The sequence below is a fragment of the Triturus cristatus genome, chromosome 11, assembly GCF_964204655.1.
Source record: "Triturus cristatus chromosome 11, aTriCri1.1, whole genome shotgun sequence".
Taxonomy (NCBI): domain Eukaryota; kingdom Metazoa; phylum Chordata; class Amphibia; order Caudata; family Salamandridae; genus Triturus; species Triturus cristatus.
Window position 1 is genome coordinate 297,060,233 of NC_140594.1, and position 13,125 is coordinate 297,073,357.

Below are 13,125 nucleotides of genomic sequence, written 5' to 3' on the forward strand. Positions count from 1 at the left end.
GACAGGGATGTGCTACTGAGGCAGAAATGCTTTAACAACTATGCAGCTGGGATGCGATAAATGCAAGAGATGGGAACAAAGACCATCTAATGACAATCTATCAATTGTTGATCTCTGGTGGATGCCTGGGAGATGTTTTGTCAAACATGTTCTATTGGTAGATTGGCTGCACTTATGGGGAAAATGAAAGCAGGACAAACAACATAAGCCTAGCATTGCCTAGATACATAGATAGCATCATATAGCATCAGGTCGTTATGACAAAACATTGAATAAATTGAGTCAGTACGCTAGAGCAAAGGGAATATCAGATGAAGCTTTGTCATTGACACGGGTGCCAAATGACATTTATCAGGTGTCGCTGTACAGGGTCCCTGCATAACTTATATCGAGAAATGAGAAAGCAGCGCGCTGATGGGCAAACACACTCATCAGATGGGCTAATGCTTAGAACTGTGACACCCTGGCAGAGCACTGTATGGTAACATTACTAGAATGGCAAGGTGGTAATCGATTAATTTGTGCATTCTCTACCATTAGAGAGCGTCCCTCTGGGCGCTGAGGTGTGTGAATCGCATAGGCGAGATTCAGGTTCTTGAATATTTGAATCAATAGCACTGATTAAAAACGTGTGATTGAAGGTTGAATTTGATCTTTATTCATGAATAGTTTGTGAATTAGAATAATTTTCACAAGACATGATCCCCCATTTGATAAATGTTGTTTTATTGTTTAGATTTCCCCTGATGAAGGGCCCCAGTTGAGCCCGAAATGCTTTGGGATCATTGACAAAAATATGATTGACTTTATCAGGAAGATATTCCTACGTTGATGCAAAAAGAACTTATCTTTATGACATGAATAAAGATCAAATTCAACCTTCAATCACACGTTTTTAATCAGTGCTTCTGATTCAAATATTCAAGAACCTGAATCTCGCCTATGCGATTCACACACCGCAGCGCCCAGAGGGACGTTCTCTAATGGTAGAGAATGCATGAATGAATTTGTGACGATAACACTCCAAGGTGATAATAGGCCAGGCCAGAGGAGTATTGGCAGACATCTGTAGCAACCAATGTTGGATAGTATGAAGGCTACATGCCAGCGCTGCTTATTTTGAGCCGATGGTTGCAGATGGGACCCACCAGCACTCATTGAGTAATGTTGGTTGTCATATGCTACATCATATTTAATTATTTTTATCAATGTTAAGTATGCACTTGTCATTGTGTTATGTATTGGTGTTGACCGTTTGTATTGCATTGGTTATGTGTTTGAATGTTATTTTCAGCCCTGACGAAGTTCCAGAAGTAGATGGAACGAAACGTGTTGGCTGGATTTTATCTAGTTTGATTACAGAAGATTCACAATAAACAGCATATTTGGAATACACACATTGGGAATGTATTGGACTTCAACCTTTTGCTGGTGCACCTATGCTATTATCTTTGATCTGCTGGACAGTGGCACCGAACAGCGGCAGGTGCCGGATTAGTAGTGCACAGGACTTTGTTCATATTGTGTGAATTAGGATTGAGGTGCTGTCCTTGTAACCTGCCGTTGTTTCAATTTTTGGGGTCCAGCACTTATTTTTCAAAATCAGACTTTGACCCAGAGCAAGCGAGAGATAGACATGGAAGAGGGCTAGAAGGTGGAAGAGAAAGATGGAAATCCAGTGTCAAAGAGAGAAATCAGGGATGATAAATAACTTGTAAGCGTGAGAAAAAAGGGCAGAAGTGTATGGTGGTGGATGAAAGAAGCATGGAGTGAAATCAAGACTACAAAGCCATGGTATTCAGCAGCCCTGATAATCATCGGCACAGTCTGGAATGTTATGAGCACAACTGTGGGCGCTAGCATTTATTCTTTTACAAATTAACCTCTGCTGTGTCAGTGGGAAGGAGCTGTGTATGTTACCAGTGCTGGAACAGCTGCTGGACCGGATGGGTGCACCTGTGTTTGCAGTGGATGGGCACTTCTCAGCACACATCGAGGCCCAATTCTTTGTACAGATACATGCCCTGTCCCTGGAACAGTCTGAGTAATCTCTGTGCGCGGCAGATCGTGAGAACGCTGCTGCTACAAACAGTATGAGGCCTGGACGAGCTTCTAGTTAGTCAGACAGAAGCTGTGCTGGCACATTACACGGGCAATTTAGAGAGGCATTTACTAGCGAGAGCTCTGCCAGCGAACAGCCTAATGAGTAGGCACGGAAGGAGCCAATGCGAGTGAGTGTCTGAAACATAACTCCAGAGGGAGAGGGAACCAGCAAAAACAAGGGAGGAAAGACTGAAAAGCGCAGCTTCCTTTCTTCTTTTATGCCCTCTTTTCTACGTGTCTGTCTTCCCCCATTTCATCCTACTGGTAGTTATCTCATTTCTCTTTATTTCTTATTTTCGACGTTCGTTTCAGTTTTCTTCCTTATTTTCTCGTCAGGCTTTCCTCTTCCTATCGTTTCCCTTCAGGTCGCTGTTATACTCCTCTTTCCCTGCCCTTCCCGTATAATTCAAAGCCCAAGGTCTGCACAGTGAAACCAATAATACATTTTCTCTTTCCTGCCTACTTTTCTTTTAGTCTATAACTTCTCCTTCCTATCATTATTTTTTTTCCATCACCTTCGCCTTCCTCTTCATTTCTTCACCTTCATGTCCTCCTCCTTATTTCCTCACCTTTCGTAACTTTCTTTCTCTTTCCTTTCTTTTTTTAATTCCTTTCTCTCTCTCTCTCTTTCTCCCCTCCCCTAACCCTGTCATCCGAAGTTATCTCTACTTCTCTATCTATTTCACCATCTTGTGTCCTTCATTTTCCAATCTCCTGCCCCTTTCTCATTTCCTCTCTCTTCCTCCTACTGTCTTTCCTAAAAAAAAATAAAGGTTACAGGGACTTTATAGTTAGGAAATAGAACTTTAAAAATCTTAGAAATTTACTAAAAAAACAAAGGTTAGAGGGGCTTCATAGTTAGGGTCAGGTTTTATACACACAAAGCCATAGAAATTCAGAAATGATAGCTACCTGCGCTAACTATAACTTACGCCCCAGCAATGCACTGCTTATGATCTCACATATTACATCACTCATGACATGGTTAGTTACATCACTGATTACATCTTAAGTGACATCACTGATGACAGCACTGCTGACAACATCCACAGAACCACTGACACCCCACACAATCTCTAATACACCCACTCCCACACATACAGACCCACCCACATATCTACTCACAGACCTATACAACCACTCACATACCCACTCATTTAACCATGGAGCCACTCATACACCCACTCAGTCACCTCTGCAAGCATTCACATAGCCACTCACTCACTCATGCAGCTATTCACACAACCACTCACTCACCCATATAACAAATCAAACAGCCACACACTTACCAGTACAGCTACTTACACACCTACTTATTCAACCATACGGCCACTTACACAGCTATTAACTCATGCATACAACCTCTGAACACATCCATACACTCACCCATGCAAACACTCACACAAACATCACTCACCAGTACAGCCACTCACTTAACCAAACACCCACTCAAACAGCCACTCACCCATACAGCCAGTCAGACACCCACTCACACATCCATACAGCCAATCACACACCCACCCATACACCCACGCACATAACCACTCAGTCACTGATTCAACCACTCAGACACCCACTCTCCCACCAATAGAGCCACCCACACAGCCACTCACCCACCTATACAGTCACTCACACACCCACTCACTCACCAATACAGCCTCTCACAGCCACTCACTCGCCTATACATCTACTCACAAAGCAATTTATTCACCCATACAGCTACTCACACCCCCACTTATTCACTAATACAGGCACTCACACACCCACTCACATACCCATACAGCCACATACACACAGATACAACAGTCACACACATAACATATGTTGGAAATAGTATCACTCATTAGTAGTACACAAAGTATACTAACAACATTTGTGGTACCTTGGTGTACATCTATAACACTCATAAACTTTCAAAAAACACTAGATGATTTCATCAGCGATGTAATTTGAGATGCCATCAGTGATATCATTTGAGATGTCATCAGTGATGTCACTGGCCATGTCATGAGTGATGTAATGTGTGAGGTCATAAGCAGTGCATTGCAGGCGTACGTTATAGTTAGCTCAAGTAACTATAACTGCTGAATTTCACTGGTTTTATACCAGTGAAACCTGTAGCCTTTATTTTTTTCAGGACATTTCTAAGTTTTTTAAATTCTATTTCCTAACTATAACATTCCTGTAAACGTTGGAATTTTACAGCAAATTTCTACGTTTTTTCAAAATCCTATTTCCTAACTATATTGTCCTCATAACCTTTGGGTTTTTTTAGTGAACATGTATATATATATATATATACATATATTATCTACTGGCGGTCGCCAGTAGATAGTTATAGTTAGGACCGAGTTTCCAAAGGAAATCTGAAAATTCTATTTTGAATAACTTTGGCGCCGGTTGACGAATCCTCGCGAAATTTTCAAAACTAATGGGGCGCTCCGCTCAGCTTCTACCCTGAAAGTCTCGGGGTGATTCGTCAAGCGGGGGCTGAAAAAAAGGGGGGTCCCAAAACACATTTTCCCCATGCTTTTTCCCATAGGACCTTTAGTCGAAGGTACAGCCCGAACGGCTGGACAGAATTACTTGAAATTTGGCAAAGAGGTAGTCCTCAGGTCAGGGATGTGCCTTTTGCATATATGGAGTCAATCTGTTCAATAGTTCCTGAGAAAATTGCAGTTAAAAGTACATAAATATCTAAAGCCGCGCACCGTGCGCGCACCGTGCGTGCACGGTGCGCGTACCTTAACGTGCGCGAGCGTAATTCTGATTGGTGGTTACATGTCAGTCGACGTTCGAATCGGTCGAAATCAGGAAGTGTCGGCCGCCATTTTGTGTGTTTTGTGTGTGACAGTGAAAAAGAAAGGTGGAGAACGTGAAAAGGGGGCAGGGTAGAGAGTTCCTGACCCCCTAGTCCTTGTCAGTTTTTTTTTTTTTTTCACGGGGTGCGCGCACGGTGAAAAACCTTAAAAAAATAAATAAATATATAAAAAATATAATAATACATACATAACTTAGCATTTAAAAAACCTTACAAATTCACTTAAAAAACCATAGGTTTCACACATGTTATAGTTAGGAATTAGCATTTAAAAAACCTTGCAAATTCACTTAAAAAACCATAGGTTTCACACATGTTATAGTTAGCTGGACATTTCACTCGTAAAAAACCAATGAAATTCCCCCGTTATAGTTAGTTCAGATAACTATAACTCGCGCGACCGCCACTCTATCACAAGGATGATGTCATCAGTGATGTCATGAGTGATGCCACTGACCATGTCATGAGTGATGTATTATGTGACGTCATGAGCAGTGGATTGCGGGTGCACGGGGGAATTTCATTGTTTTTTTACGAGTGAAATGTCCAGCTAACTATAACATGTGTGAAACCTATGGTTTTTTAAGTGAATTTGCAAGGTAAAGACTTGCGTAGTAAAGTACACATGGTAAAGGTATGCGTGGTAAAGGCATGCATTCTAAAGTCATACATCCCTTTAATCCACTCTGCTTATGCCACCATTTGATCTTTGTGTGCCTTCTTTATGTCCCTTTCCCCCACTAAGTGCTTCCCGTTTATCTTACCTTCATTTCTTCTACTCTCATGTGTGACCCTGTACAGTCTCCCCATTTTGCATCTTTTATTTGCTGTTCTCTCAATCTTTCTATTCTCCATTTCCTCTTCCCTTCCTCCTATTTGCCCTATCGTTCTTCTTTCTCTCCTCCTTCAGATAACTATAACTCGCGTGACAGCCACTCTATCACAAGGATGATGTCATCAGTGATGTCATGAGTGATGCCACTGACCATGTCATGAGTGATGTAATATGTGACGTCATGAGCAGTGGATTGCGGGCGCGCGAGTTATAGTTATCTGAACTAACTATAACAGGGGAATTTCATTGGTTTTTTACGAGTGAAATGTCCAGCTAACTATAACATGTGTGAAACCTACGGTTTTTTAAGTGAATTTGCAAGGTTTTTTAAATGCTAATTCCTAACTATAACGTGTGTGAAACCTATGGTTTTTTAAGTGATATAGATATATAGATATATATATACACTTAATATATATGTTATATAAAAATATATATATTTTTTGTGTATATATATATATATACAAAAAATTAGGTTTGCCGTTTTCTCAAGCTGCACTCGTAGGCTGATAAGCGCGGATACAAACAGGAGCTTCATGCCTGGACACGCGCTTCATTTTCTTCCGCCAAAGCGTTTCGGGCACACGCCCTTCTTCCCAGGCGGTTTAAACAAAATAAGGCATGCTGGGACCACCAGATATATTCCCATAACATTTTATGCTGATAAGTATCAGGTGAGTATTCTACACAGGATTCTGGGACTGGTAGTCTCATATCTTTAATCCCATGTGGGTCGCTGCCAAACATTGTCTTTTTAAAAAAGGGTGTTAATTCCTGGAGCGCAAAAAGTGTGTCCATACCATTTACTCCTGGAGATAAAACCAGCTTCAGCCCACTCTCATACTGGCTGCCCCAATAAACAGCCAGGAGCCCACTCGGGTGGCGTGGGGGTGCAGTCTCGTGGCCCAGGCCGGAACACAATTAACAAAAAATCTCGAAGCTCCTGTTTGTATCCGCGCTCATCAGCCTACGAGTGCAGCTCAAGAAAACGGCTAACCTTATTTTTTTATATCTATCTATCTATCTATCTATCTATCTATCTATCTATATATATATATATATATATATATATATATATGTATATATATATATAGAGAGAGAGAGAGAGAGAGAGGGAGAGAAAGAGAAAGAGAGAGAGAGTGAGAGAGAGAGATATATAGATATATATATAGATATTTATGGATATATATATAGATATATATATGGATATTGAATTAATTCAAAATATGCGCTCGCCATGGTGAACAAGACTGCAGATGGCAGCTGAACTGCACAGATGAATTGACTCATTTCGGTGATCTTTAAATAAAAGTAATACTGAATTCCTACCTCGGAGTGCCAATTACGCTCTTACTGGGAACTACATATATATATACACTGAAAAAACCATAGGTTTCACACATGTTATAGTTAGCGGAAATTTTACTGATAAAAAACCAATGAAATTGCCCCGTTATAGTTAGTGCTGGCAACTATAACTCACGCGACCGCAATCCTCTGCTGATGCTAATACTGTATTTAGACACTTATTTGCCCATGTCTTCTTCCATACATTTTTAGCTATACATATATTACAAATATTTTTTTTTCATAAAGACACATATGTCATCAGCAGAAGATTGCGGTCGCGTGAGTTATAGTTGCCAGCACTAACTATAACGGGGCAATTTCATTGGTTTTTTATCAGTAAAATTTCCGCTAACTATAACATGTGTGAAACCTATGGTTTTTTCAGTGAATTTGCAAGGTTTTTTAAATGCTAATTCCTAACTATAACGTGTGTGAAACCTATGGTTTTTTCAGTGAATTTGTACGGTTTTTTAAATGCTAAGTGACTTTACGCCATTCGTGGCGTGCGCGCCCACTTAACGCAGTTCGTTCCGTGCGCGCACGGTGCGCTTCGCGCACCGTACGCGCACAGTGAGCACGCGGTGCGCTTCGCGCACCGCACACCCACTTTACGCAGTTAGTGCCGTGCCCACGTTACGCTAGATGGGCCATGTACGCACGATGCGCTTCGCGCACCGTGCGCACATGGAGGACATATTATGCGCTTCCTTGTGATAGGTAATCTGTTGAAATTTTTTGGGAAAATTTTCTGTGCACTGATAAGCCATGCACAAATGGTGGCCTTCGGCCACCATTTGCACAAGGGGTGGAGAAAGTGTGGATAGTGTTTTTTTTATTTTTATTTTTTTACCGTACGCTTACGGTAAGCGTACGGTAAGCGTACCCCGCGAAATTGCCGAAAAAAAAATAATGCCGTTTTTGCTCTTGGGGGATGTTTGGGGACTCCCTCAACATGACTATGTGAGAGGGAGTTGTCAAAACATCCCCGTAACATGTTTTTGGCCATCATGTTTGATACATAACACTCAGTGCGGTAGACAAAATGGCGGACGCCGCTTCCTGGTTTCTGCCGATTCGAATGTTTACTAAGATCTAAGAGCCAATCAGAATCGCGCTCGCGCACGCCACCGTACGCTTACCGTAAGCGTACGGTAAGCGTACCGTAAGCGGGCTCAGATATATATATTGATTTAAAGGCTATTTTCTCAGAATCTACTGAACAGATTTACACCAAACCTACAAAAGGCACTTCCTTGACCTAGGGACTACCTCTCTGCCAAATTTCTAGTAATTCTGTTCAGCCGTTCGGGCTGTAGCTCGTTCTAAAGGTCCTATGGAAAAATGCATGGGAAAAACGCGTTTTGGGACCCCCCTTTTATCTCAGCCCCCGCTTGACGAATCCCCCCGAGACTTTCAGGGTAGGAGCGGAGCGTAGCGCCCCACCTATTTTGAGAAATTCGCGAGGATTCGTCGACCGGCGCCAAAGTTATTCAAAATAGAATGTTGAGGTTTTCCTATGGAAACGTGGTCCTAACTATAACTACCTACTGGCGACCGCCGGTAGGTAATATATATATATATATATATATATATATATATATATATATATATATATATATATATATATATATATATATATATATAGAGAGAGAGAGAGAGAGAGAGAGAGAGAGAGAGAGAGATGTTTCACTTACCAGATATATACTTACATTTTTGTTGTAAAAGCATGTGTGGTAAAGTCATATGCATGGTAAAGACTTGCGTAGTAAAGGACACATGGTAAAGGTATGCGTGGTAAAGGCATGCATTCTAAAGTCATACATCCCTTTAATCCACTCTGCTTATGCCACCATTTGATCTTTGTGTGCCTTCTTTATGTCCCTTTCCCCCACTAAGTGCTTCCCGTTTATCTTCACTTCATTTCTTCTACTCTCATGTGTGACCCTGTACAGTCTCCCCATTTTGCATCTTTTATTTGCTGTTCTCTCAATCTTTCTATTCTCCATTTCCTCTTCCCTTCCTCCTATTTGCCCTATCGTTCTTCTTTCTCTCCTTCCCCTGTTTTCTTCTGTGTCTCTTTGCAGCCTGCTCTATTTTATCCCCCCTTTCTTGACATTCGCATTCCTTAGGCTCCCCTTATTTTAACTCAATCCACTCGCTTCTATATTTCTTTGTTTTATTCTCTCTGCTCCTACTTGCTTTCCTTCATCTTTTTTCTTCCATCATTTCCTTCCTCTCATTGTTCGGCTTTCTCCGACTCTCTCCTTGTCAGTGGCGGTGCGTCCATTAGGGCGCTGGGGTGTTGACCCACAAGCCGTGCCCACAGCTCCCTCGGAGGCTCTGTCTGAACTGAAAATGCATGTCAGTCAGCATGACGCCTGACCTCCCACCCCCTTCAGAGTCTAAAGGGGGTGGGTGGTCCTGCTTCATGCTGACTGACATGCATTGTCAGACCAGGGGGAGGCGCGGAGCGCACAGCAGGCAGCAGCACAAGTGCGAAATCTGGGTTTAGGTCGGAGAATTTTTCCGACCAGCCCAGTCGTGTCCACTAGTGTTGAGTCTGGCTGGCGTCTGCGCATAAGGAGAGCGAGGGTTGATCAACGCCGCAACCCTCGATCTCCTACTAGGCGGGCAGGCAGCGAGTATCCCTGCTAAGCCAATGGATTGGCTATGAAGGGTTGCCAGTGACGTGGCTGTTCCTGATCAAGAAGGTGAAGAGTGCCAACGCGGGATCCCGTCCCAGGAGCAGAAGTGGGCGCGGTGCGGACAGGTACGGTTTCTTTATATTTTCTTTTAATTTTAAACTTCCCCAAACCCCACCCCAGCGTGACCCCCCGCGAGTATTGCACGCCGCGACTGGTGTACATACAGTGTCACGTACAGGGCTGCCCCCACTAGCCATGTCCTTAAGATGTCACTCACAGGACTGGTCTCCTAGAGTGCAAGGATGTCACACAGGACTGACTCCAACACTCTGTGTACTTAGCATGTCACATACAGGGCTGCTTTCAGTGGTCCATGTCACACAGGACTGGCTCCAATGCTCCGTGGCCTCATGTCACACACCATTACCGCCCCGGTCTCCGTGTGGCTCTGGTCTGCTTCTAAATGGCTACATCATGGAGTGCGGCGCCAGAGGTGACTCTGCTCTGAGCTGCCGTGGTCGCAGAGCAATATCACCCCTGATGTCGCGCTCCATGTAGCAGTCTTTTGGGATCACCCCTTTGCTGCACAGGTTACATTGGCTTCCTGTTAAACAGAGAGCCAAGTTTAAGGGCCTCTGTATCGTCCGTAAAGCCATTTTTGGCCAAGCCCCGGACTATATTAAGGAGCGTCTGATAAATTATGTTCCAGAACGCACACTGCGATCATCCACGGCAGGCTTTTTGGCCCTTCCAATAGTCAAATTGGCATAGAAAGGTGGCCGAGCATTCTCGGTTTTAATTCCACGAATCTGGAATGAATTACCGGAGAATCTTAGGATGGACTCTGCCCTCCTTTCCTTTAGGGAAAGTCTTAAGACTTTTTTGTTTAGGGAAGCCCTGGCTACAGTATAATTTACTGGCCTGCATGTTCCTGGGACTTTTGTGGCTACCTGAGCTTTATCGACAATCACTGACACCTGCAGGTGATTATGCGCTATATAAGCTACAATTAACATAACGGAGTAAAAGGGAAGATATGTGCAGATATGTCTGTGTACCTGTGTACGTTTGTCTCGTGTTGGTGTGTGTATTTGTGTAAAACTGTATGTGCGAGTCTCCATATGTGTGTATCTGTATCGTGAGAGAGAGTGCTCATAGGAGTGCATGTGTCTGCTAAGGGTGAGCGGGAGCGAACTAGCAAATTAACTAGAAGAGCCGTGGCAATAGACTTCGAGAGCAGCCCCAACACGATCCAAAGTATGTAACGGTTGACATATAAATCGTATAGCAAACAGGCTCTTCAAAGTTCGGAAGCATGTTCCTTTAACATGCAGAAACATGTTATCAATGTGCTGCGAGTGACATATATTTAGAAGAGGTACTGTAAAAAAAATCCAGCTTTGAAGCAGTCATGCTCTCCCCTCCTGCACCCGCATACAGATGCCATTAGTAAAACAAGGGGCAAGTCAGTTATTTGTTCCCTCTATGTGGCCTAGGTAATTAAACATCGTGCAACACCACAGTTCATTAAATCAAACACAAGTGGTGTTTGCACAGCACACTACTAGAACTCCTGTGTGTCAAGGCGCTTTAATATGGAGTACTGAAAAAAGGAAGAAAACGAAATTAAAAAATTGCGTAGTATCACACAATTTGATTTAGCGCGGAAGCTGAGATAGCTCCTAGGTTTTCCTATTTCAAATTGTTCAATTCAGTCACTAGATGGACATTTCTTTCTATCCCACCTCAAATGACTCGGATGCATCTTCGATTATTGGCAGATAAGGTTATAGGACGGGAGGCACCACCTGAAGATTTGGCTCATTTGGGGTTCAAGCTTTATTTATTTATTTATTTTATTTATTTAGTGCATTTTTATAAAGCGCGGACATTACCCAAAGGTGTCAGAGCGCTGTACAATAGAGCTAGTTACGTTACAAGAGAAAAGTGGTATGGAATATAACATTACAAAGACTAAAAATGAAGGGTACACAAACACAAAATCCAACACAGCACACAGGGGTGAGGAATGTACAGGAAAAAATACAAATTTACAACGAAGAGCGAACTTCCAAGAGGGGCCTGAGAATAAAGGGTACACAAACACAAAATCCAACACAGCACACAGGGGTGAGGGATGCACAGGAAAAAATACAAATTTACAATGAAGAGCGAATTTCCAGGAGGGGCCGGAGTATGAAAGTATTAGTTCTGAAAGTGTCTTTGGAAGAGAAGAGTTTTGAGTTCAGCTTCGATTCTGAAGATCCGGGTAGAGGAGGTGGCTCTAGTCCGGCATCTCGCTACAGACTTCAGTTGCTCGCTTAACTCTAGGGCTGATGTGGTTTGTATATCAATCTTTACGCCTCATCAGTTTCTAAAGCCACCAGCCGCCACTGCCTTTACTTCCCTTTCGCTTCTCTTCACATTTTGGTTCACCCTTGCTATCGTCCTTCCCTTCTCCTCGCTAGCCCCGCCTTCACATCCAGGACGCATCTCCTTGGTAACAGAATGCGGCCCGGCGGCTCCATGGTGACCAAAGCAGAGCGCGTTTCTGCCGTGCAAGGCTCGAATCCCACGCGTGGCCCTTCTGCACCGCAGCCTGGACCCTCAACCAGCTCCATGGCACGTCTCAACATGGAAGAGTACTTCCGCACCGCCCTGGAGGACAAGCTGCTAGTGTAAGAGGAATGAGTGGGGTGTTCTGCTGGGGGGAGGAGGGAGCGTCGCGTGGGGACATGTCTAGTAGAGAAGTTATTTTGCCGGACGTGCATGCTCGCTGCGCGGACGAAAATGGTCCCTTTCGCTGCTTTTTGTCAGGGGCCTATAGAGATCCCTCAGAGGTCTGGGTCCCGGTGCCACTGCACCAGGGGCACCAATGGTAGCTACGCCCCTGGAAGGAGGTGGGCATGTAGATAGGGGAGGTGCTGCTTTGCACATGAAGGGTGCGCATTGCTGAGGAAAGCGTCAGCTCTGTAGAGAAGAGGCGTTAGCTACCTCTGCAAGACTATCGATAGGAGATGCGCGCTACAGAGGTGCTCTCTGCAGGGACAAACTCTCCCCAGAAACAGGGGACTCTCTATGGGGCGAGATTTGTGTATTTTTTGGTGGCGTCGGGTAGGAGGCATAGGATCTCTCCCCGAACCTCCTTGCACGAGGGCACCTGGAATGGCTATTGTGCTCACTACCAAAAGGAGACCGATATGGGTGGCCACCCTACTATAAACACTACTACAAGCAGCAGGCAAGGTGTAAGTAAGGTAGTGCGTCCTACTGCACGAGTATTGTAAGGTATGTACACTACTTCAAGAAACATATAAGATGTGCGCACTACAATAATGGAGTGTACTCCACCTAAAGAAGCAGGAAACGTG

The 13,125-nt window shown here is 43.6% G+C and overlaps 1 protein-coding gene across 2 annotated transcripts in view; it reads left to right on the forward strand.

Annotated features, from left to right (window-relative positions):
• Window positions 1–12,303: 12,303 nt before the first annotated feature.
• The window catches only part of CFAP73 (cilia and flagella associated protein 73), a 141,462-nt gene continuing 140,640 nt past the window's right edge, over window positions 12,304–13,125 (forward strand). For both annotated transcript variants that reach the window (XM_085633499.1, XM_085633500.1), the window contains exon 1: window positions 12,304–12,432. In XM_085633499.1, the coding sequence (XP_085489625.1) occupies window positions 12,374–12,432 (59 nt within the window). In that variant the 5' untranslated portion in view covers window positions 12,304–12,373. The remainder of the gene's footprint in view (window positions 12,433–13,125) is intronic.